The 26,537-nt window shown below is 40.1% G+C and overlaps 1 protein-coding gene across 1 annotated transcript; it reads left to right on the top strand.

Moving 5' to 3' along the window:
• LOC111843811 (myosin-IIIb) lies at window positions 1–25,688 on the top strand. Its single transcript, XM_023811712.2, has 29 exons — window positions 1–299; window positions 871–936; window positions 1,320–1,450; window positions 4,046–4,148; window positions 4,604–4,706; window positions 4,914–5,070; window positions 6,255–6,357; window positions 7,918–8,043; window positions 10,632–10,740; window positions 13,038–13,154; window positions 13,249–13,349; window positions 13,658–13,744; window positions 14,000–14,065; window positions 14,262–14,375; window positions 14,988–15,099; window positions 15,381–15,424; window positions 15,594–15,659; window positions 16,101–16,220; window positions 16,857–16,942; window positions 17,842–17,889; window positions 18,609–18,656; window positions 19,709–19,800; window positions 21,558–21,704; window positions 21,899–22,029; window positions 22,530–22,726; window positions 22,935–23,024; window positions 23,797–23,962; window positions 24,331–24,558; window positions 25,284–25,688. Exons 1-29 carry the CDS (start codon window positions 198–200, stop codon window positions 25,347–25,349), a joined length of 3,126 nt encoding a protein of 1,041 aa, XP_023667480.2. The 5' UTR covers window positions 1–197; the 3' UTR covers window positions 25,350–25,688.
• Window positions 25,689–26,537: the final 849 nt, after the last annotated feature.

The following is a 26,537-nucleotide window of genomic DNA, read 5'->3' on the forward strand; positions in this document are numbered from 1 at the left end:
CAGGCCGGCATTAAGGTGCCATTCCGGGGGTGTCGCCGTGAGCCTGAGTCGCTACGTCAGCTGATACCATGGCCATTATTTTCATGAAACACCTGGAGTCTTTTTAAAAAGGACGCAGAGTTAGATACTAATATAAGCCAACATTGGCTCCTGTACGAGTATTTCACTGATTTCCATGCTTTGATACTGTTAATACGATGGAGATTTTACTCCGGGACGATTTGGCAGCGTTATCAGATCTGGATGAGAAAAGTTTGCTGGAAGCTTTAAGCCAACGTTTCAGCCAGAATCACATATACGTAAGTATGCTTCTTTTGTTTTGATTTTAGCTGGGGTTTTTTTGGGAAAGCTAGTACAAATGTCTGAGTTAGATTGAAGTGCATTCAGTACTTATTGCATCATTTTTTGAGTCCATATATAACAACTATAATTTCTTTTATACATGGTCTGTGTTGTTTTGACTCGTGACTCCTTTGTATTGACTGAGAAACAGTATATCGTACCTATATTTAAAAGGAGAGTTTATGCTGTGAAGTTTTAAATGAGAATGTGACATACCGTCAACAGAATGATATTGTGAGTTTTTAAAAAATGGATTTATTTTGTAAAAGTTTACATGTATGATCTCTAAAGGGTTAACCCTTAAAATATTTACCATATTATTTACTGTACAATGGTCTGAAGTCCTTCTGGATTTCATTGCTGCATTGTGGCTTCTGAAAAGGAACATGATCTGCACTTAAGTTATTCCATACTCCTCAAGTTTGGGGATGCAGCCTGTGGGGATTTAGATGAGTTGAATGTAGCGCACAGTTGATTTGAAGTTTATGTCCAGTACATTGATGCTGATTCTCTGTCACTGTCTTCCAGACATATATTGGGGATATACTGGTATCAGTAAATCCTTTTAAATACCTGCCACTCTATGAAAAAGAGGTAAGTGCAGCCTTGAGGTAGGTATGCACCTTATTTATTTTCGGGAAGTCTCAGATTTTAGCGTTCCGTTCAGCAGATGCATCTAACCAAAGCTACGTACATTTACATTTTTTTTTTGAGAGTAAGCAGGGCCAGGCAGTCCATATAGCAATTGGGGTTTAAGGGCCTCGTTCAGGTGCCCAATAGTGAAATCATTCTGCTGCCCCCTGGGCTTGGAACCAGTGACCTTCCTAACACGGGCACAGCAACCTGACCCGCTGAGCCAATGACATCCCCATGATGGAATACAGTACCAGAAATTATAATAAAATGAACATTCAATCGTTTCAGTCACATCTCTAGATATTAAGTAATGAGCGTTGCAATGTGTTCGTTGTACCCAGGTAGCTGAGCAGTATAAATGCCACGAAAAGTCCTCACTGCCACCCCATATTTTTGCGGTGGCCGACAAGGCATATCAATCTATGCTGGGTCGACTGGGCACGGGATCCAGGAACCAGTGCATCGTCATCAGGTGGGTAGTCTACAAGAATACTGGATGTCATGCCTAGGTAATTTGTCATGCCTGATGTCCTGTTATGTTCTACAGATACATCTCTCCCTTCCCTACATCTCTATTTTATAATATGACATAAACCATAGTTGAATTCGGGTTTGTCCATGAGTTTTGATACAAATCAATTTTGCATGTAGGTTCACCGATCATTATTATTAATGCTGTCTGAAATCCTCATTTTCAACTTGCATTTGGACTTACGATGTTGGTGGTATTCAGCGCAAAATACTAATACTGTTGTTAATTCTAATATAAGATGGTTGATTTTTTTTCCATCTATAGATGTAGTTTCTGAAAAATTGACCTTGATTTTTTTTAAGAACCTAAGAAATTTACAAACAAGAGGAGGCCATTTGGCCCATCGAGCTCGTTTGGGGAGAACTTACCTAATTGCTCAGAATTGTTAAAATCTTATCCAGCTCTGATTTAAAGGAACCCAGGGTTTTAGCTTGCGTTACACTAACAGGAAGACTATTCCATACTCTAACTACACACTGTGTAAATTCATTTTAAAAGTTCTCCCACTAATTTCCATGAGTTATAGTATTTAAACTAATATTGAAGTAGCAATTTGGCTGAACAGCATCCAGACCTGTTAGAATCTTATAGACCTGGATCATGTCCCCCCTTAGTCTCCTTTGCTTGAGGCTGAACAGATTCAGCTTTTTGAACTTGCTTGGTAGTTTAACACGCTGCAGTATGTGGTTTGGGGACTGTTGGCTCACACAAATAATACTAAGACGCCTGTCACAGAAAGCTGCTCAGCTACACCTTGTAATCCCATTTCACATGATTCTGCTATTTTTGTATTTTTTCATAGTAGTTTATAGTAGTCTATTGTGTTATAGAACATTTACATTTAAAAAAAGTAAAACCTTTCTTTGCAGGCAGACTTGGTGTTTACATTGCTGCCTAGACATATTAAAGGAAATGGGTTTCACACATACATACTATTTGTCATTGTGTTCCTAACCTATAAGTTTAACAGAAACACAGTCAGGTTCTGTCACTGTGGTTGCAGTTTCCTGGTTGTTGAATTGATTGAAAGTTAACAGGGCCAAAACATGATGAACTCCAATAGCAATGCTTATCTGTGAGACTAGAGAATAGGGTTTCAAGCCTTTCGCTATTTGTAATTGAGATAACATTAGAGATACTTGATACCAAGGTTAGATTTGATAAAGTTTTGACTTATTTGATGTCAGATGTTTTCTTTATGGGGGTGGCACGGTGGTGCTGTGGTTGGTTCTGTCATCTCATACCTCTGGAACCCGGGTTCGAGTCTCCGCCTGGGAGTCTGTGGAGTTTGCATGCTCTCCCCATGTCCTCGTGGGGTTCCCTCTGGGTACCTCTCACAGTCCAAAAACATGATGAGGCTAATAGGGGTTGCCAAATTGCACATAGGTGTTTGTGGGTCAATGAATGATGCGTGACTGTGCCCTGTGATGGGTTGGCACCCCACCCATCCTGGGTTATTCCCTGCCTTGCGCCTATAGCCTCTGTAATAGGCTCCAGACCCTTTGCAACCCTGTACAGGATAAGTGGTTTCAGAAGGTGGATGGGTAGATGTTTTCTTTACTTGCTGCTGGTGGTACAACAGTTCTGAGACTAAAACCGCAATACAAATGTTCACAATCTGTTTGCGATCTCCAGAACTGTGATATGCACCCCCCCCAGACCCCAACCGCCTGCTGCGAGTGCAGCCTTATGGCGCTAGTGATATTAGAAAACTCATTTTTCATTTCAAAATTAACACTATAACACATACAAATCACTAAATAATTATTCTATTTAAAGTTAGGGCAAGTTGTATATTTTATAAATATTACACATTGCACCATCCAACTGTGTGTCACGTGACTATTTTGGTCCAATCTTGTTCAAGAAATCGTACCTGTGGAATAAGGTTGGCTAGTTTCAGTAGCTCGAGATTAATAAAACCCTACATTTTTCCCCTTTGGTTTTTTTCTTGTTCACCTCCCACCCAAAAAAAACAACAGTGTTCTTGGAAGGGCAGTGTTTTCTGAATCTGATACCGCAAATTCCATTATTTGCAAGTCTCATCATTTATGCAAATGAGTGCAGTGGCAGATGATCACTTGCGGTGCAGATCAAATAAAGTTGTAAGAATTTGATACTTTCCATTGCATTTGGTTAACAAATATAATTTCTTTTTGCAGTCAGTCTGTTTATGGATGTTTTGAAAATATTTTTTTTGCTTTAGTGTATTCTGTGCATGATATTTACTATTAATGTCCCATAAAACTTAGTTATGATGCAGAATACATGCTTTAGCAGATAGTTTTTAAAGTGGTTTGGAAGAATATTAAATTGTGTTTTATTAGTTTACTGACTCCTAATGCAGTTTATGGTTACTTTGTAGAAATTGTATAAACTAGAATCACATACTGTACTTTTTAGGTACAGTAGTTTCATGTATCAGAAATGCATAGGTTCTTGATATTGAATTTGAGCAGTTTTTACTTTACTCTATCCAGTGAAAATATCTCTTATTTCTGGCTGTTGAATGTTCACGATTATATCTGTGAACAGTGGTGAAAGTGGAGCTGGGAAGACTGAGAGCACAAAACTTCTTCTGAGACACATTATGGACCTGTGCAAAGCGAACTCTGCACTCGAGCAACAGATACTGCAGGTGAATACAAGGACACAGTCAGCCAAAGGAGTCGTGTTAATGACTATTTCTGTTTACAGTAATTAAGTGAAATAGGTGCTTCATCACATTTTCTTTAATTTCCTGCAAGATTATTATTTTTTCTTTTCATCTGGCCTTACTGGAACCTTCAGGGTTTAAAATACACTGTAAATGTGGTTTTGGTTGGCCAAGCTGATTTAATTCCTCAAAGTAAATAGAAAAATAGGAGTTATGAAACATGAGAGAAAAGTGTCTTTATCTGCAGTAAATGTCTTACCCAGAGACATCTGTCTGATGCATCTTCGCCATGTTCAAATTTTAGTATCAAGTTTTCGATACATTTAGCACAAATTTCCTTACTGTCTGTCCTTGTAAGTGGCTCGCTCTTCCACGATGAAAGTTGCCTTGGAAACATTCAGTCAATCAGTCATTAGTCTATGTGCTTCACTGACTAGGTGAACCCGCTACTTGAGGCCTTCGGGAATTCTCAAACCGTCATGAATGATAACAGCAGTCGTTTCGGAAAATACATTCAGCTGCGCTTCCTCAAATCTTCAGGTATGTGTCTGTTTCAGAAATGAAAACACTTCTGTCTCATTTGACCTTTACCGCTTCATACCTTGCTAGAGGACTGAGAGCACATACAGTAGATGCTCTCAAATTTGTGTCAAAGGGGACAACAACTAAAATATAGGGGATAGGGCTGATAACTGCTATGTTCACGAGTCTGTCTTGTAGTCTCACCCTGTTTATTCCATTTGTCAGTCAAAGGTGCCAAAATAAACGAGTATCTCCTGGAAAAATCCCGTGTGGTGCACCAGGATGAAGGGGAGCAGAACTTCCATATCTTCTACTACATGTTGGCTGGGATCTCACAGGAGGACAAGGAAATGTACGGCCTTTTGGAGACCTCGCAGTACAGGTTAGTCACCCTCCACCATCGCTGATTCTACGTCACTGAAACATTCCTCAGCAAGGAGTGGCTTCAAAAGATTCTTTCTTACAGAGACTCGGCTTGCAGTGGATTTTGTATATGAGCCGCTGATTTTGTGAATTTTATTTTGAAGATAGATTGAAAATAGAGAGATTGGAAAATTGAACACACAAACAAAAAAAAAGGTCTAACAAAAGAGGAACAACTTACATAAAAAAAAAAAAAAGTCTTCAGCCTTGAGAAAACACAGAAAATTGAAGATTTTTAAATTAGCTACATGATGCAATAAACCATGAGACATACTGTAATTAATAATGATTACTATAATATTAATGACATTCTTGCATTTTATAAGGCCAGGAATGTAATGTAACATTGTAAATGTCTGCTACACTCAGTTCCTCTTTTAATGTGAAACAAAAGTACAAGATGTATCTACAGATTCTGATGGCAGTTGTTAAGCTTCCTGTGTGATTACCAGATGGAATCACCCGAGGACAATTTTGCAAATAAACAAGGCTCTTCGCTGTTTAACCGTAGCACACCATGGTATATAGGTGCTAAATACCCACACTTAAAGCATACATTTTAAACGATCAGGCCTGCCATTAATGCTATCTTAAGCACTTGCTTATTTTTGATAAAGCATGTTTTAATGTGGTATTTTTGGACCATTACATAGGCTCTCTAAAAGGACTATAAGCGACTTATTCCCCTGGTACAATATTATTAGTCAAGCATACCCCACAGTTGCAGCAGAAATGCGTCTGTTTGCAGAGGTTCCGGTGTCTGTGTTGCCATACATTATCTTATTGCATGTCACTCAGGCTTTGATTGTGAAACTGAACCACTATGCAATTCTTCAATATCTTCATAAAATGCTTATTTTTAATCTATTAGTTTATCCCAGGCAGCATGGGGTACGAGGCAGGGCGACACCTACATACTTGAGTGTTCACACACAGAGACACATGCACTTTGACCAGTCCATGCATCTGATTAAAGATTAAAGATATCCCAAAAGGCCGTCCCAAAAACCCGCACCGGCCCTCCATGGATCAGGATCCCCACCCCTGATCTATACAGTTTTCAGATACCTTTGATGAACTAGGATTAATTCATATTGTAGTTCTGTTTTTGTAAGGCGATGGATGAAAATGCCTGTTTTCCAGGTACCTCAATGGCGGGTGTGGTACAGAGGAAATGGTCCGCCAGTGGACCACTAAGTACAGTGAGGTGTGCAATGCCATGGACATGGTGGGATTTGAGGAACGGGTAAGTTCTCATTCCTCCAGAAATACTCATTCAGCATCCTATACAAGTAAACACGCTAGAGATGAAACGGCTTGAAAATTTAATATCACGATTACATTGGCTAAAATTATTACGGTTATCAGCAGTGTGGGAGAAACTGCTTTTAAATGGTAGCTGTTCAAGCTAGAAAGTACTCATGATTAAAATTAGCTAAGCTACAACCAAGGTACTGTTTTAATGTAGTAGTTAGTTACAATACAAGCTACAGAGAATAAGTGGCTCACTACATCAAAGCTATTTAATCTGGTAAAACTTAATGTTTATGCTCAAATGTTCAAAGTAATATGAAAATCTGTTTTTCACAATGTAATGTCAAATCATAATAAGGTTTCAAAAAAGCTTCTTTGTTTGGTGTAAACCAAGAGTACTTCACAATTGCTGTGTGAAAATTAGAAGGGTTACAAAATCTTTTATTCTATCTAAGTACCAACGTGCTCCTATGGATTTAAATGAAAGTACCTAAAATCCCTTTAACATCCATCCCCAGAGTATTCAAACAAAATCACCAATCAGAAACACCTGTACTGTGAGCGCTGTAAACAGCAGCCTGAACACCAATCAGAAACACCTGTACGGTGAGCGCTGGAAACAGCAGCCTGAACACCAATCAGAAACACCTGTACGGTGAGCGCTGGAAACAGCAGCCTGAACACCAATCAGAAACACCTGTACGGTGAGCGCTGGAAACAGCAGCCTGAACACCAATCAGAAACACCTGTACGGTGAGCGCTGGAAACAGCAGCCTGAACACCAATCAGAAACACCTGTACGGTGAGTGCTGTAAACAGCAGCCTGAACACCAATCAGAAACACCTGTACGGTGAGCGCTGTAAACAGCAGCCTGAACACCAATCAGAAACACCTGTACGGTGAGCGCTGTAAACAGGAGCCTGAGCACGAGATGAATGAATGAGCGTCTCACGGGGGGATGCTCACACTGAAAAATTAATATCGCTGCATTAAAAATACCATTACATTAAATATCTCTGGAGCGCCATCAATGACCTTTGCTGTGTTTTCACTGTCACAAAACAAACCCATGTTGCACGTAGCTGTGGGTAACTGTCGTTGATGCTGGACAGTATTTAACGTGAGTTTTTCAAAGTGAATTAATCAGCCACTGTTTTAATGAAGAGTAAAAATTGAAAAGGTAATACTAACCGTTGGGAATTTTACCATGATTTACTGTGAAACCAGTAACATATTCATCCCTAAAATATACCTTTGGCCTTAATTTACCCTCTATCTATGAAACATAATCATTACTTTTCCTAATGTTACTACTGTCCAAATGACAGAATACTGGAAATATTTATGTCCAATGTTAACTAAAAGCCCACAGAATATTAGTTTAGTATGTTTTTGAGACAATGCTGCCTTTTACCTTTTAAACATTTCCTTTAAGTTCCCATTCTGTGTAAATGGTACAATAGAGTAGTTTTTTTGCTAGATTACTTATGTCAGGTATATTCTGACATTGTTGTGCTGACCCTGTTCCTTCTATCTAATCATTCTTTGCAGGAGAAGGTAGATATGATGACTGTGCTGGCTGGAATTCTGTCCCTGGGTAACATCGTGTTTGAGCCCTCAGAGAGCGACGCGCTCAGAGTGGCTGAGAGTGCACAGGGTTGGCTGAAAGCCTCAGCGGTGAGCAGCAATGCAGGGCTACCTGATTTTTTTATTGGGCAATTCACTGTGCAGTGTAGACTCATGTGTATGGATAAGCAGCATCTCGCATATCTTTTCATATAACCTCTTTGGGTGAATATAGACAGATTTTCCTTTTTTTTAATGCCCAACCACCACCACCCCCATTTCAGAGGACAACTTTATTTTTAATTAGCTGAACAATAGATCAGTACATTAAGTGAAGCCACTCCAAACCTCCCCATCCCTGCCCACCCCCCATTATGACATAATGGTACACAGTTGGACAAATAACACATGGCAGGTAAGACAGACAAGATATGGCATTGTAAGACCAAAGAGATTGACGTCGATGCACAAGACAGGACAGGATGAAGCACAGCCATACACTCACTGGGAAATTTAGGGGTTTTGAGAGCTTATGAGATGCAGCAGGTGGGGTATAATTGCACTGAGTAGTTGTAGTGTCAATGTGTGTGTCTGTGTGAGTGTGATTATGTGTGTCATTCCGTGGGTTTAGTTTACAGGCAAGTCCAGTGTGGTGGTAAATGAGCCCTAAACTTTTTTGAAGCCTGTGGTTTGGTGCTGTAGGGTAATAAGTTCCATGGATGTGTATTCTTTAAGTAGGTTTTACCATTGTTATATTTACTGTGTGTCTGGTTTTCCAGTTTAACAGGATAGTTTTATTGGAAATAGCTAAGGCAACCAGTATGGGTTCTGCATATTTGATTGGTGGGGTTATGCTTGAGAGATCTCCAATTAGAGAAATAGACGGAGATAGTGGGATGCTGCATCTCAGTATAGAGGAGAATCCATTAGTGATTACTTTCCAGAAACTTTGAATTGGTGGACAGAGCCAGAGGGAGTGGAAGTGGGTATCTGGGATGCGTAATGCAGACTGTGAAATGCAGACTAGAAAACCCATTTTATATATCTTCTGCTGGGTGATGTGTGCTCTGTGAATTATCTGAATATATGAATTAGTTGCAAGTTAGTGTGTTTAGTTATACTGAAGGTGTTCTTGCATATCTGGCTCCAGAATTCTGTGTTTGTTGTTTGTTGTAGATGATGGGTCCTATTCCCAGGCTCCGATTGGGATGGAAATTGTTGTATCTACATTGGATATGTTTGTATAAGTTTGAGAGAATTTTCTTTGTCAGTAATTTTTAAAAAATTTCTTCTACAAGTGGGGGTGGTAGTAAACAGTTGTTTGATACATTGATCTTAGATTTAAGAATAGACTTTATTTGGAGGTACTGGAGCTATTGTATTTTTTCCCAATGTCATACTTTTCAACTAATTGTTGGAAGGTGGCAAATGTGTTATTCTCGAAAACGTGGTGATACCCTTTTGTTTACTAAAGAAAGTGGAGCTTTCTTGAGTGGAAAGTCTGAGTTGTGCCAAATTGGGGTGTATTTACAAGGTTTTATTGTAAATTTGAAGATTTTGTTGATTTTGCCACAAGGCTGTTAAGGTTGTTGAAATGACTCTATTTAAAAAAAAAAATAAAAAAATAAATCTCCTTAGACCAATGGGTTGTTTGGGTTGGTTGATGTTTAGATTTATTGCAACGGGGGCACGATATAGACACATTCTGAAAATTCTTATATTTATTTGAATGTTAGAAATGCCTAGCATTTTATCAGTGTTATGGCTGTAAGATCAAATGGATAGATTTGTATGGGAGACTACGTGTTTTCTACAATTCTAGAAAACATTATATGTGTGACATGAAAGAGACTTCAACAGAGAATGAAAAGAAAAGTACAGCTTTGAAAATATTTGTGGTTTTGGGGGAAAATGGTAAGGGAAAAACTGGCATTACAGATGTGACATTTTATATTATAGACATGACCAGTCCTCCACAAATTATAGAAACAACATGCTTAATTTTTATATGAAACCACTGAAATAGTAATTAAGAAAAAACTAAGAATGAAATGAAAAAATATGGACACAAATGAACTAATTAATTTTTCTATGGTAAGGTTGATGTTTGCATAGAATTGCCCTCTGTTTGTTTATTTGTTTGATTGTATCTATTTATTTATTTGACCAGTCAATGAAATGCCAAGTATTGCATGGAACAAAAAGCCCTGATCAGCACTGGACCTATTATGTTATATTGGAGATTAGGGAATAAGGGAAGTTTAATAGGCTATTGCAGTACCTGAAAAGTTGCATCTATATAGAGAAGGATTTTGACAATCTAATCAGGCTAGTGTAGTTTTCCTACACAATTTTCTGTCACACATTAACCTCTGACTCTCTGCCATATATTTTCCCAGACTAGTAGTTGGCAGCTATGGCAAATCTTTGACCACTTTATATGAACCATAAACATGTGAATTATTACTCAGAATAGAACAACTACAATTGGACTTGGGGTTGGGCCACATGTGGATCATACTGATAAACTGTATGGCTCAATGTAGGCTGTGGAGATGCTGTATTTTTTCTAGTTATTTTTGCAAAAAAACTGGTCGACTGACTTTAATTAAGGGCCACATTGAATAATTATATATGTAAATGTATATCCATTTCATGTCTATCAGGAAATGAGTGTATGCCTGTTTCTTTGTATTCAGGGTCAGTTTGGTGTCAAGGAGGAGGAGCTGTTGAGGAGTCTGATCTGTACCATGTCAGTGACCCGCGGAGAATCCATATGCCGCTTCCACAACCAGCAGCAGGCTGAGGGTGAGCAGGAACAGGCAAAGCTACTGTTGCTCTCGTGCTAACACACCCACTAATTTATGGCTGTAATCTTTGGATTTGCATGCTATATAACTATGTAGCTGTGGAATACCCCCCCCCCCCAACAAATTGTATAGGCAAGATTTCTCAATACTGAAACTGCTTTTGAAAGTACCATCAAAAATTGTGTTAGTTGAGGTATAATGTCTGAATGACATGATGGTATGAAAAATTAAATACTGCCCAAGCCGAGCTTCAAGTAGCTTCCTGTTTTTCTGATGGAACTTCGCCAACTGAGGGACTGCACTCTTGGCCTCGAGTCCAACTAGAACATTTGCTTAATTTTATATTCCGAATTATGTGCCCAGGTATATTTATTTCAGACCCAAATAGCCAATGTATCTGGGGGGAGAACATAGTTCTTGTCATGGGAGAATGGCCCCCACTTCCCACATAACTGCCACTTTATGCTGTTGTAGGTATTTAGCTGTGTTGTTCAAAGCCAAGATTATATGAATTTGTGGTAGTTTTCTAGGGTAAAAGTATGCAGTATGTGTGACCTCATGGTTGGGTGCAAACAGCTAAGACTGCATGTAGCTCCAAGACATTTCACTTCTGATGTCGGTAGCGAAAATGGAATCTTTTATTTGTATTAGCCCTAGTTCAGTCCATGTCAGTGGTACCATGTGAAAGAACAGGCACAGCTCTAGTGAACCTAATTACATTAACAAGTGTCACACAAAGTGCACCAGGGTCACTGGATAGATGGCTTTACCGTGCAGTTGAACCAAAAGCTTTGCTTTCACCTGTGTGTGTGTGTATGTCTGAAAAGGAGAGTGATTAACTACTGTTAAACATTCAAAACATGAGTATAATCATCCAGCAAGAGAAAGTCAATTCTGCGACGGTGCTCCTTGTTGGTTTCTGGGCAAGGAATTGGTATAGCTTCCACTAAATGACAGAGCTAATAAGAAGTATTATTATTATTATTTGGAAATACTGTTCTTGTTTATTGTAGCTTATCCTTTTTACATACTGTAAATTAAAACATTCATTTCTTGTTTGCCCTGTATCGAAAAATAAATTTGAGTGCGAGCATAAGCTCGATATTGTATTTCATGGGCACGTTAAACGCACCATTTAATATTGCATCAACAGCGGCCTTTTAGCTCACAAGACTGCATTGTGCTAACATTGGAGAGCTTGTTGAGCTTAATCAAGTCCCAGGAGCACACAAATTGTAGCCCTTCCTTTTTACTGTAAGTCTTTTTGGGTATAAGTGTCAGTTAAATGTAAATGAATTAAAAGTACACTATCCGTATCCGTACACTATACTATCTGGACAAAAGTATTGGAGCAACATTTATGACATCAAATTGTATATCCATAGGCATCAATATGGAGTTAGTCCCCCCTTTGCCACTATAATAGCTGCCACTCTTCTGGGAGGCTTTCCATGAGATTTTGGAGTGTCTGGGAATTCTTGCCCATTCATCCAGAAGAGCATTTGTCAGGTCAGGCACTGATGCTAGATGTAAAGACCTCATTCACGATCTCCATTCTAGTTCATCCCAAACGTGTTTGATGGGGCTGAGGTCAGGGCTCTGTGTGGACCAGTCAACCAATCTCACCCAGCCATGCCTTTATGGACCTTGCTCTGTGATAATGCACTAGACAAATAAAATTGAATTGAACTGAAAAATAGTACAAATTAGAAATAAATAGAATACAAATATTTGAACATATGAAAAATTTTAATAGTATGCATGGAATTTTCAGACTTAGACATTGTATTCCTTTGTGTATGTTTTAATCAACTAATTTGTGGGGAAAGATTCTGCAAATTGTCATGTAAGTGGAAGGTGGAATAAATGAATAATTGTAGTTTCACAACAAGGATTTGGGTAAAAATACATCTGTTAACTTGATCCATCCATTACTTCTACAATTTGTACAGGTTGATGAATGTGGGACGAGTATGGATTGGATGTGCGGAGCAGGTGAAGGGGCTGTTTGGGAAATACATTGCGGTCATTTCCGACAGCCCCCTTTCTATTTTAAATAGATTTCCATGAGCAGGCAGCCTTGCTGCCAAACCTGCTAATACACACCCAGGAACCTTCTGTTGTTCACTAATTTGCTAACATAAGCAATGGCCTAGTAGCACTGGAGTGGGTAATCTAGAAACCTGCTGGAGTGTGTCCCTTGAAACTCTTTAAATCATTCAACTGAAATAGCCAGGTATGCTCTCTTGTACTTACTGCCCACTAAAAAGCTTGTATGTTTCTCCTTTTCATCAGATGCTAGAGACTCCATTGCCAAAGTTGTTTATGGCAGAATCTTTGGCTGGATTGTTACCAAGATCAATGTGTTGCTGGCACCTAACGTGGATGTTGGTGTGGACCTCAAAGAAATAGGTCTGTTAATGAAGTATCCTGAAATGTCTTTATAGAACACCGATTCTCAGACATTGTATCTGCATTTATCGTTTCATGTGTTGTATGAATGCAGGAATTCTGGACATTTTTGGTTTTGAAAACTTCACCGTTAACCGGTATGAGCAGCTCTGCATCAACCTTGCCAATGAACAACTGCAGTATTTTTTTAACCATGTAAGTCTGTCCACATTTTGTGGTTAAATGTTTAAATGTTAATTTTGATGAATCTTCATTTTACAAAGTTAAAGAAATTTACAAATATTTTGTTTCATAATTTGCCACGAGAATCAAACATGCCTGCAACAAATATTAAAGTGATTCAGAGGAATAGAAAATGCGACATTTTTATACGAGCAGATTTTGGAGGAAGTCCTAACTGTGTAGCATCTGTGGCTGTCGTGTTTTTTGTTCCAACTCAAGTGACGGCCACCATGGCTGACTGACCGGGTTCAGGTGTCTGTTGACAATATTGTTGCCCACAGCACATCTTCTTAATGGAGCAGAAGGAATATACAGAGGAGGGAATAACATGGGAGGCGATAACCTTCAAAGACAACAAGCCCATTCTGGTGAGGGCAGCGTGATCAGCACAGGCTACAACTTCCCGCTGGTCTCTGCTTTTTCCTCTTCTCTCACTCTTCTCTCACTCTTCCCTTGCTTACCCGACGGTCCCACTGAGCTCTGTCACAAATACCGGAAAGGGAAAATTCTGAGCAAGCATGTGCTACAGTTGGCTCGGATGGGAGGGGCAGTTTGAGGACTTTCAGCTGTTTCCAGAAACTTTTTCACCAGTCTAATGCCCTTCCTTGCTGGCTTCCTGACAGGACCTCTTTCTAAGCAAACCCATTGGCATCTTCTCCCTCCTTGATGAGCAGAGTGCGTTTCCCCAGGTAAGCCAAAGTCTCTTACACCAGCAGTAGGGCTACAATTATGCATTATCTGCCAGATTTATTTTTTTATTATTGTTGTAGTAAACAAATGGTATGGAGTATTTGCCCTAATTTCCAGGCAATGTTTGGTAATGTATAATAAAAGTCTATTCAGCTTGATTCCAATTGTGTGTTTTTTTTTTTGCTCTTGATTCAGGCCACTGACAGGGATTTTGTTGATAAGCTGAACAGCAAATTCAAGGGCAGCCCCCACTTTGAGATCGCCAGGAGCCGCCATCCAGTCTTCACGGTTGTTCATTATGCTGGAAAGGTGAGGATGAGACAGACAGGCTTCAGTAGCAAATCAGAAACGGCACAGAAAAAGACTGTGACGGCTGAGATGCCCGTGTCCTTACCATCCATCCATAATTAAATGAATGACAACAATAAATGGTTTTAAAGAGATTGAGAGAACTGGTCTCCATGCTGGGTGTCTCTGCCTTGTGCTGCCTGGGATAGACTCTCTCTGACAAAATATTGGATAAAGTAGAAGGATGAATCATCTGAATACTTTTCAGTCATTAAGTAATGGGCTGGCGGTGGGTGGAGTTTGCATGTTCTTCCGATGTCATCGTGGGGTTTCCTCCGGGGTAATCCCCTGCCTTGCACTCATAGCATCCGGGATGGGCTTTGGACCCCCACAACCCTGCAAGTATGTACAGGAAATGGATGTCTGAATGTATGACTAAATAATTACAAAAAAGGAAATAAAAATTAAAAGACGACAAAAGAGTCTATTGGTAAATAACTGATGTCGATTCAGATTTGTGGTTATTTGTAGATTAATTCAGAATTTGAAGATGCACTATAAGTATCCCTTATAAATGTTGTTGTTGGAGCTGTCGCGTCGGCACAGTTGTTTTTGCTGTGTGCTGCTCTCTAGGTGCAGTACAATGGAAATGGATTCCTGGAGAAGAACAGAGACACCATTCCTGGCAGCATCCGTGATCTGTTCATCAACAGTGTGACCCCTCTTCTCAGCGTTCTCTTCACAGGTAGCAACAATAAGGGATCTCATTCTATTTTTGTTAATCTCACCACAGTGTAATTAGAAGTGCTAGTTTACACACCCTGATGCACAAAGCATGCTGCGTCTGTTTAAATCGTACAGAGTAGTAATGCAACAAAGCTGTGAGCCTTGCATATGAACATGTACGATATGCATGTGCAGGACATATAAAACTCTTGCACGCGTGGGATGCTGCCTACATACCTTACATGTGATAGAAAGTGGATATAATGGAAAAACTGGTCTGTTCTGATCTGTGCATTCCAGCCACGATATCCAGAACTGGGACTTTCATGCCACGGAAAGCAAAGGTACAGTTGGCCATGTGTGTTTTGTATAAGACTGGTGCCCAACTCTTGTGGACTAATCATATTAAAAGGAAAGCAGTATCAAATGGTGGTGAATTAGGTTTGAAATTCAACACAGTTTCTGCTCCACAATTTTTCTTAAACGCTTATGCTTATAATTTATTGATATTAGCTTTTACAAAATTCTGAGGACAACTTCAACTCAACCAGGAAACAGTCTGTTGGTGCGAAATTTAGGGTAAGAAACTAATTTTCTAATAATTTTTATATATATTTTTTTTCGTCAACACTTTACTTGAAGCAGTTTACATAAGGGTGACATGTAACTGTCATAAGAATGACATGACACATTATTGATGTTTATGACTTGTCATAAACATCACTGTTGTCATAATGTGTCATTCGGTTTTTGTCATTCTTATAACGGTTACATGTCACCCTTATGTAAACTGCTTCAAGTAAAGTGTTACCTTTTTTCTTCTTTCTTGAATCCTAGATGTCGCATAGATCCCCTGAGTCAGGTGTCCCTGTTTATTGAAGCCGACTATAATTGTTAATGAATTCAGTCACTTTTTGCTTCAATTCCAAGTAACAAATAATACATCTTTGACAAATGAAATGTAAAATATTGTTTTTTTTGTAGTGAGTTATGACATTAATCACCATGAACCGTTTGCAGCATTCCCTTGCTGTTCTAATGGAGAAGATGTTTTCTGCCAATCCTCATTTTGTACGCTGCATCAAACCCAACTCCAAGAAGCAACCTGACCAGGTGGACGAGAGAATAATGATGGACCAAGTAAGACAAGTCTGATGCTGCCTTAGTCCTGAGTTGCTGTAACCATTCTGACTTGGCTGTCAAACACCATCGCTGTTGGATGTCAAACATAATACGAATGGTGGAGCTGAAGGTGCAGATGGAGGTGTATTCTTAAACTGAATAGGCCGTTATACTAGAGGGTGACCTGTAGCGCTGCCTGAACTTTAAGGGCAGACACTGATTACTGGGTTATCCCTGTTAGATCCTCAGAAAGAACTTCACAGTTGTTTGGATACACAGTATATGCAAAAACACACATTGTACTGAACAAAGATGTTTATATACAAAACCATCAATGAGCATTTGGTTTATAAAGACGAACCAAATAAATTTGTTTTGCTATTGCTGTGAAGACCTTGGCAATGGGGAAAATATTTATCAGTGTTACAAATGAATTAATTACAGAGGTTTGAATTACATTTTTTGAGGTTTGAATGACTTATTATTGATAGATATTTGATTACCATTAATGTTACATAGTTTTTAATATCAGTGCAACTCTAGCAATTTTGAATTAACTGCGGGAGTGACAGGAAGCACTGTCAGTAATATGTAGTATTTGTGTTGCAGTTGAACCGCCACATTCTGTGTAATTTTATTAACTTATTCATCCAGCTCAGGTACAATGGCCTTCTGGAGACGATTCGGATACGCAAAGACGGTTTCTCTTGGCGCCCCTCTTTTGAAGAATTTGCACAGAGGTAAGACTCTTCCATTCATCTGTTGAGCACACCGATGGTGCATCAAACCACCCACTGATAGTGTATCCATATTCCTGAGTCATTCACCAATGGTATCAGACCATATACCCATGCTGAGTGCTGATGGTGTATCATATACCTGTAATATACCCATGCTGCGTGCTGATGGTGTATCATATACCCGTGCCGCATACTGATGGTGTATCATATACCTGTAATATACCCATGCTGTGTGCTGATGGTGTATCATATACCCGTCATATACCCATGCCGCATACTGATAGTGTATCATATACCTGTAATATACCCATGCTGAGTGCTGATGGTGTATCATATACCTGTAATATACCCATGCTGCGTGCTGATGGTGTATCATATACCCGTGCCGCATACTGATGGTGTATCATATACCTGTCATATACCCATTCTGCGTGCTGATGGTGTATCATATACCTGTCATATACTCATTCTGCGTGCTGATGGTGTATCATATACCCGTCATATACTCGTGCTGCGTGCTGATGGTGTATCATATACCCGTCATATACTCGTGCTGCGTGCTGATGGTGTATGATGTACCTGAGCCATGCACAGATGGTGTATTGTATTCCCAAGCCTCACACCAATAATGTATCATATACCTGTACCGCGTGCCAATTGTGTATCATATACCCAAGCCATGTGCCAATGGCATATTGTGTACCTATGTCACGCACAAGGTGCGAATGAGTGAGGGTATTTCTCCAATGAAAATAAGAGCATGACTATAACATATCACAAAAAATGGTCATAGCATTATAGTAAATTATTATTATAGTAAGACAATAGTATAATTAGCTCTAAACGTGACATTCTGCACAATTTAAGCTGTAATATTAACCCAGATTCTTTTCAATCAGGTACAGGATTCTCCTGTTTAAACCAGATCTGCCTTTAAACAAAGAAAGGTAAAAACTAAAATTTGTTATAACCATTCTTGCAACATATTATCAGTAGGTTATGGCATATTAATTTTAAATAAACACTGTATACGACAAAGCTGAGTACAGCTCTGGCCAATAACACTAAGATGGTAAGAAAATAGAAAACCCAATAATAATTAAACAAATTAATTTGAAAAAACAATGTATTTGACTAATTAAACAATAATGAAAGGTCCGTATTTAAGAACCAACAACAATAAAATTCAGTACACCCTAAATCAATGACATTCCTTTCTCTCTTTTATATTTTGTATGTCCCCTTTTATTTTTGATGCCTGGTTCGGTCCTCCTGAGCATGGATGATACTAGTCTTGCAAGAATCTGTGGAGAGACTGGCTTCCATTCTTTGCAGATGATTCTTTTCATCTGCTCTTTTCAAAAACTCTTGTGTAATTTTAGCAGTGTTTTTTGGGTTCATTGTTGTTGAAGAATCCTCTTCTGCCAAGCTTCCAGAACCATCTCCAGCAAACAGCAAATTTTCTGAGTACGGGTGACACCTTTTAGTGAAACTGGCCAGGGGTATACTCAGTTGCATACTATAGTTAACTAACTAAAATAAACTTAGAAAACTGGCAAAATTAAAGTATTGCTGGTTTCATTTTGGAGAGCAGTTTTATCATCAAAGTCATATTGATATTCATAACTGGGACAATAGCTGGACCAACACCTTATGTTTGTTTCAGTTGTATGGAAATCCTTAATAGAACAGAACTCCGTGACTGGAAATGTGGGTAAGGTGTACTTTATGTTCTTATTCTCTTTTAAAAAGGTTGCAATATCCAGGCAACCTGGTGCCTCAGTGGGTGATATTATTGCCTTGCCTCAGACTTGCAGGCGTCTGAATCCCAGCCCTGCTCTGTGCGTGTGTGCGTGCGTGCGTGTGATAAGAACCTGTTATTTTGATGTTATGGGGACTATTTTTCAAATCTAATTTTATAAAAATCTGTGGCTGCGATCAAAAACTAAAAATGCTAAAAGTCCTGTATTTTCTTTGGTTACTTATGGTTAAGGTTAGGGCTGGGTAGGGGTTAAGGTTGTCTGTTGGGAATAGAATTTTCCCCATAGAAATGAATGGAGGGTCCCTGCAAAGATAAGAGTACAGTTCTGTTTGTGTGTGTCTGTGTGTCTGTGTGTGTGTGAGAGAGAGAGAGAGAGAGAGAAAGAGAGAGAGAGAAGTTTGCAGGTTCTCCCTACGTTATGTGGGTATCCTTTCACATTCCAAGAACATTTACATTAAGGAAATTTTCATCTCTCGATTGCTCAGAGTGTGTGTGCATGTCTTTGTGTGGGTGTTGTGTACCTTGAAATAGACTGAATCTTGCTCAGGGTGTTTCTATGCCCTGTGCTTCCTGGGACGGGCTGCACCCTCACCATGATTTATGTCTGTATACACAGTTGAAAGATGAATCATTGGTTGTAAGATTTATTGCAGCAAGCAATAGAGTGTAGTCTCAAAGATACTAGTATTTCTGTAGGTAAAACCTAACTTGCATGTTCCTCACTTTTGGTCTTTTTCAGATTCAAAGTATTACTATTTAGATCTAAGCCCAAAAGCATATAATTTTTTAAAATTAAATTTTAAATTGTTTAAAATTGTTTTGATTTCTATACAGAATTCACAGATGATATACTGTAGATGCTTGTTTTAAGTTAACAGTAATGAGTGACACAATTAGTCACATCATTTTATTATTAATTATTGTGTAAGTTTTCCAGATGATGCCCTATATAGTTTGATCCTGTCTGCTCTAAAACTATTGACCTTCTTGTCCAACTCTGACAGGACCTCGCGTCTCTTCTTCAAATACTGGCACCAGGAGGAGCTGGCCAGGTCACTGGAGAGATTGGACAGGGCAGCACTGGTCATCCAGAAGAGTCAGTGCCCAGATGCACATCCTTTTAATATACTGAGCAACAAAAGAAACGTATCAAACTTTTTGCGAAAAAGTTTTTAGGGAAAAAAAAAATGTTTGCAACAGTTTATTAATTGACAATGAAGACAAAAAGAATTGGTAATACCGGTTTCACTGCTGTCCTCTGTATCTGCTATGACTGCCATACACAGCAATGCAAGCAGTGCATCTTGATCTCATACTCTCCATAAGCCTGTATAACTGGATGGGATATCCTGACCCACTCTTCCTGTAGTGCCTGGACCAGCATCTGTTTGCTAGTGGGATGTGTTACCCTGGAGACTGTGTCAGCCTACATCCCATAGGTGATCATTAGGATTCAGGTCCAGTGAGTATGGTACCCAGGGCATTGTTTGGGCATTCCGATGCTGCTATTCTTATGTAAGCCAAGCTACGTGAGGACGAGCATTATCGTGTTGAAATATTGCGAAGTTCTGGAGCTACTGCAGGAAAGCGGCAACATGTGGCCCAAGGATTTGGCCTATGCATTGGTGAGCAGTGAGTGTGTCATTCAGTACCGCAAAAAGGTTACCTGCTAGTAATTTCAACCCACGCCGTTATATTAGGTCCTCACCAGCGATCACACTCTCATATGGCACGTCGCACATACCGTTCACTAGACTCACTAAAGAGAACCCCAGCCCTACATGTTCATCATAAATGTTGGTGGCACCACTGAACTCTGTTCCATTGCTGCAAATTAGATAGGATGGGACCTCAAAAAGGTTGCCTCCTCACGGTAGAACAGCTTACTCTGTTGTGCTGCGCAGGGATTTTAGCTGCTGTAGTTGCAACACTACTGAACTGGTCTCTTAGGAGATGCAGGACAAAACATCCGTCTTGCCCAAGGGTTGTAACACGGGGACTGCCAGACTTAGGGCTATCAGTAAGACGACCAGTGTTCCGGGACCTGCATGCAAGCAAAGATACTGTAGCCTGCAAGCACTCGTCTCTGATTCCTCCTCAATTCCAGCGTTCCTATTGCCCAAAAGCACTGCTCCTAGGTCAAGAGGCTCATGGGAGTTTTACTTACGCAAAAATGTTCTGAGGGTAGAAGGGAAAAAAAGATTCTCTCTGAACCAATCAGATTTTAGAGGAGGTGGAAGCAGCCAATCAGATGTCTTAATCCCGCCTCCTCTAGTTTTTTGGAACCACCTTCTCTACAACCTTATCTATCTGAACCAATCATATTTCCTCCTGCCCATTTTTGGGTAAGTAAAACTCCCACGAGCGGTCAACGTGGCATCTCTAACTTCTAGTGTTTTTCTCAGAGGGTTCTCACCAATTACGGGATTATACTAGTTCACCTTAATTGAAATTCGTCTCTGCAAATCCAGTGAACTATTCAAATCGCAATCAACCATGACCAGTTGATTGACTCATAGGTACTTACAGTACCTAATTACTATTGGGCAATATACCACATTACAGAAATTCGATGCTTACCCCAGTGAATACCTTTCTTTTGATGCTCAGTATATAATGTTTACATATTGCACAGCATTTTTGCATTGTCATAACTGTACTTGTCTTGTATTTAATGTCCTATTGGAGCATTAATTTGCACTTGTGTTTTGTGTTTAATGTTTACCATTGGCTGGCAGGACATGCAGAGTAAGATTTTTCCTTGATTACTGTGACAAACTATTAAAAATGCTCTGTTGGTGTAATGGCTGGTCAGTGTTGGCCATAATGTTTACAGGAAGTATATGTTTGCAGACTACCGGGCAGTCAGCTGTAGACGGAAATATTTAAATCGGCTAGCGGAGCTTCGTGCGCAGAGACAGAGGGAGCAGGAGGAAGCAATTCAGCGTCAGCTGGAGGAGGAAAGGAAGAGGCACTTGGACATGGAGCAAGAGAATAAGAGTGAGAAGTTATACTTGCTTTCCATATCTACACGCTGATTGTTTTTGGCAGAGGTGCTGGCTCTGCTGCGTTAGCCTGAGCTCAGCATTGGAGTTCATGTTCATGTTCTTCATGTTCCGTAAGTGGTATCTTTTGTGTGACCCGTCTTGTGCTGAAATAATGTTGACGTTGCGATCCGGTGCCTTGCTGTCCAGGGCCAATACATCGACCTGTGCCACTGCCGAGGAAGAAGAAACCTCAACCCAAACCTCACTGCCCCCTGGTGGGGAGCCTGAATCCACCCCAGCCCACTCCTGTACCCCGCCCTCGTAGCAAACTCTTCCAGGTTTTCTATTTATTTTTTCCCCTACTTTTATTTGTGTAGTTATTTTCACAACAGATGTTGTGTCTTTGTACCACTTCTCCTATAGGACTGTAGTGGCAGCAAGTCAAGCAGGTTAGACCAGACCTCTCTCAGAGGTTCCAGGCATTCTGGGCGATTCCCAGACATTTCCGTGTCAGCTAGAAGATATAATCCTTCTAGCATGTCCTAGGTCTGCCCCCATGTCTCCGCTCAGGTATATGTGTCGGGAAGATCTCCCTTGAATGCCAATCGGGTGTTTTCCTTAGATGCCAAAACTACTACTGCCGACTCCTCTTATTCTGAAGCCATAGATATCCGTGTTACCCCAACAAAACCCATTGCTTTCAAGAAAGAGTCAATCTATCCTCTATCTTAGCAAAGTTGCATAGCATGAAGTTTTATAGTTAGCCTTTAGGTAGGTTTATTTAAGATGGTAACAAGTACAGTAGCAAGGTCCAATTTAGGACTTTTGTCATTCTCAGGCCACCTCCCATGACGACGACCAGAATGTGAAAGGTGACTCCCCCTCCCTGCTCCCGGCACTAGGAGAGGATGAGGTCACCGGGAAGACATTCACCAGGAGATGCAACACAATTCGCTGGTTTACGGAAACGCAGGCGAGGAAGGTGGTGGTGAACGGGGAATTCCCTTGCTGGTTCCATGGCGTGATCACACGGAGGTACGATTTGATTACGGCTATGATGGGCGGCCCCCATGGCTGATGATGCCAGTTAACCTAAATACAATCACATGAGGCCTTATGATTAAATGAAAGGAAATAATATAGATGTGCTTGAAGAAACTCGATGAGGATGATGCCACAAACCTTATCTACAAGACAACATATTTATGACAAGAAAATGTAATCCCTCCTTTTTTTTTCATAGACAAGCTGAGGATTTGATGACAGACAAACCTATTGGCTGCTTTCTGATCAGGCTTGGACAGAGTCGAAAGGGCTACACGTTAACATACAGGTATGGCAAAGCAGCCTACGGTGAAAATGCCCTGCCTGAAATCTTTCATGACCTTGTAATTATATTGGATCAGGGTTTCTCAGACTAGTCCTTGGAGACCCCCACATGGTCTGCATTTCCAGCTGGGCGTCTGTTTCTGTTCTAAACCACTTAGATTGACTAAAACATGTAGTCTACTGCTTAGCTGCACACTTCTTGACCCTGTCTGTACGCTATATAGCAGGGTTCTTCAAATCTGGACCTCGATTCCAAATCCAGGCCTTGTTTTCAGTTCTCCCAGGTACTTAGTTTAATAATTACTAATTCTGATTGGTCAGAGGCTTCACACCTGACTGACAGGTAAAGGAAGGCTGGAAAACCAGCAGTGCTCGGACCTCGAGGACCGTGATTTGAATAATAGGGCTATATAGTATATATTCAGATACAGACAGTGTGATGGATTGTCTGGGGGGGTCCCCAAGGATCAGTTTGAGAAACACTGTATTGGATGACCACTGGGACACCTAACAAATTTTTAGCAAGCTATCTAGAGTGTTCAGTATGTTGTGTTTTTTTGTAATGCTTATAGAGGGGCCTGATAGTCTGTCATGGATAATTATGCAACAAAAATACAGAAGTATTCATCAGACCTGTCAGCTTACCCACGCGATCATTTCACTTTCCATACAGATAAGGCCACACATTAAGAAGTTCATATCCAGGCGTTAATAATATTGTTTCATTAAGCCTTGTCAGTTCCATCTGCATTCATGGATCATGTTCTGCTATAAAGGAGCAAAGAGCGTTGCCGCCACTACATGATCGAGATGCAGAGTAACGGGAAGTATGTCATCGTCGGGGAAGACCGAGCTCATGCATCACTGCCTGACCTGGTCGACTACCACACCTGTAATGGCATCAAGCCCTTCATGGAGTTTCTGACCATTCCCTGTGGACAGGTAAGTGCTCTCATTAAAATAATGACCTCAGGTCAGCATAAGGCAGTGGTGGCTTGATGGTTAGGGAAGTGCACTCATAATTGAAAGATTGCAGGTTCGAATCCCCGACCAGCAAGGCACCACTGAGGTACCCTGAGCAAGGTACCGCCCCCAAGCACTGCTCCCCGGGCACTGAATTAGCTGCCCCCTGCTATGTCACATTGTCACATATGGGTTAAATGCAGAGGACACATTTCGTTGTTGTGCACTGTGTGTTGTGGTGTGTCAACAATGACCACTGATCTCTAAATTCTAAAATGTAAGGCACTAGCTCTGAAAGCAAAAATGGACTGAGCTGTTTCTAACAATGTGAATCCTTGCTATTCTAGAAGTGTGAGCAGGAGCCAGATTATGAAGAACTAAGGACCCTTGCTGACAAGGGTCAACATGCATGGGAAGATGAGGTCATTCCCACTGAAGCCCACAGACCCTCAGAAGCAAAATGGAATGTGGATAGAGGAGCCTTCGAAAATGGCCATAACGCATGGGATCACAACACAAGGACCTTACCCCGGCTGTACCCATCTATCAGACTGGCAATGAAGGAAATTCAGCAGGTGCAGCTCCCATAAAACCGTTGCAGGTGGAACAAGAGACTAGACACCTGTGTGTGAGATTGTTATATACAGTCAGTCTGCTTCTCCAAACAGATGTATGAATCTACATTGCATGCAGAACTACACTGCATGCAGACAGGGTCAGCAGGTTCATTCAATTACTGTGCAGCTAAGTAGCAGATCAGCTAAGACGTGGTCGAAGTAGTTTTTCACAGAAACAGGCACCCGCCTTGGAATCGGTTCAATAGTTTATAGGGTATAGTGTGATTAAAAAAAACCTGTTGCAGCAGTCTTGTTGATGAAAACCTTGTTGTTGAGAGAGATCAGGGGAGAATGGCCAGATGTACCAAAGGTAACAGGAAGACTAAGTGCAAAAATGACAGAGAGTGCAGAAAGGCATCTCCATGACAACCCATCCACTCTTGAAGTGGTTCTGGAGACCTGGTATTACATAGGGGTACCTAGTCATTTGGTCACCCAGTATATGTAATGTTTCTTCTATGCTGGTTCTTGCACAGGTTATTTTTATGAGTAAAAGTTTTACTGCAAGATGTCCCTCAAACATTTATTTTTAGTTGTCACTTATTTTGGTCGATCAATATAACCTGGTTGAATTAATAGAATAAATATCAGCAGTGAAATCCCCAGAGTACTAAAATGCATATGTATAGTACAGCTCAGAATGTTACTTAATTTCTGTTTCTTTCTGTTTTCCCCACTTCCAGCACTTCCAAGACCGGCAGGATCAAGGCCACTTCAGCTGCACCTCACACTCCACAACAGAACCATAGTGACTGTTTGACCTCTGTGACCATGTGCTTATCTTTACAACACAAACACCACTAAGTCAAACTCCATAATCACTGCTGCTGGATATAGCTGTGAGAAAATGATTCAGTATCATTAGGTCTTTTAAAATTTTTAGGTTATTGGATCTTACCAACTCACTAAAATTAAACTGGATTGTTCCGTTTGTCATACTTTCCCCAGTACTGCCTACTACCTTGTTCACTTTCAAACTGGCGGTTTCTGGATATATCACATCTTTTAATCAGTTTATTGCCGTACATGACAAAGTTGTCCATTTGTAAATTTTCCAATAAAGAATTTAATTTTCAAAGTTTTAACAATTCTAATGGCAAATTTGTTATATTTATGGATTTTTTTTAGCATGGGATGAAAAAAATAGCCATGGGGTAAATTGTCATACTTTTGGCAAAGAAAAGTATTTACAAATAAAAGTATTTTTAACTGTTGGCTCTTAAAATATACCTATTCCTTGTCCACAAAACAACAAGGAATATCAGTGAACAGATGACTATGTTGTCTGACTAATGGTTTTGAATGGTTAAAATTTGTCACTTTGAGGCTGATTGTGACACGACGGTCCTGGTGGGAGGCCTCAAGCAAATCGGCACCACACCAGTGTTTCTTCACCACCAGCCTCAAGAAGTGTCAAGTGGACATGGCTGCTGATTGATTAGGGTTAGGGAGTGTGACACAGGTCAGGGTTAAAGCCCAGGCTGGGAAAGAAGCTGGAAGAACAAGAGGGGCTTCATTTATCAAGGCTGCATACGCACAAATTGATGCCTGAAGTACGTGTTCGTAACTTTTTATGTGACATCACAGATTTATCAAACAAAACTTGTGGGGGAAAAAATGAGTATATTTATGGAAACTCGACTGGCGTATGCAACATTTTGGACAAATTGAGAAAAGGCGACGCGTTGTAAAAGCAGGGAATTGCAGGTAAACCAGCTAAATGACCACGTGATCGCCTATAATTCATACCATCAACCCATGTTTCAGGTAAAAAATGGTAAATCTAATAATGTGAACTGGGATTTATTGTATTCCCCAGACAAATGATTATCAGACTGGTCTGCTGCCACTGCAGACACTTTGCTTAAGATGATAACTTAAAAATTGTTTGATGGATCTTTTTCAAACTGGAATTGATTAAATTTTGAGACCATTTG

Source organism: Paramormyrops kingsleyae, chromosome 7, assembly GCF_048594095.1.
Source record: "Paramormyrops kingsleyae isolate MSU_618 chromosome 7, PKINGS_0.4, whole genome shotgun sequence".
Taxonomy (NCBI): domain Eukaryota; kingdom Metazoa; phylum Chordata; class Actinopteri; order Osteoglossiformes; family Mormyridae; genus Paramormyrops; species Paramormyrops kingsleyae.

What these genes read in the sequence shown, in the direction of transcription:
- LOC111843811 (XM_023811712.2), top strand. Translation starts at nt 198, where the DNA reads ATGGAGATTTTACTCCGGGACGATTTGGCAGCGTTATCAGATCTGGAT. An exon ending in GTTGGCTGAAAGCCTCAGCG is followed by an intron (nt 8,044 to 10,631) that starts GTGAGCAGCAAT and finishes CTTTGTATTCAG; the next exon opens with GGTCAGTTTGGTGTCAAGGA. An exon ending in CATGGAGCAAGAGAATAAGA is followed by an intron (nt 21,705 to 21,898) that starts GTGAGAAGTTAT and finishes CTTGCTGTCCAG; the next exon opens with GGCCAATACATCGACCTGTG.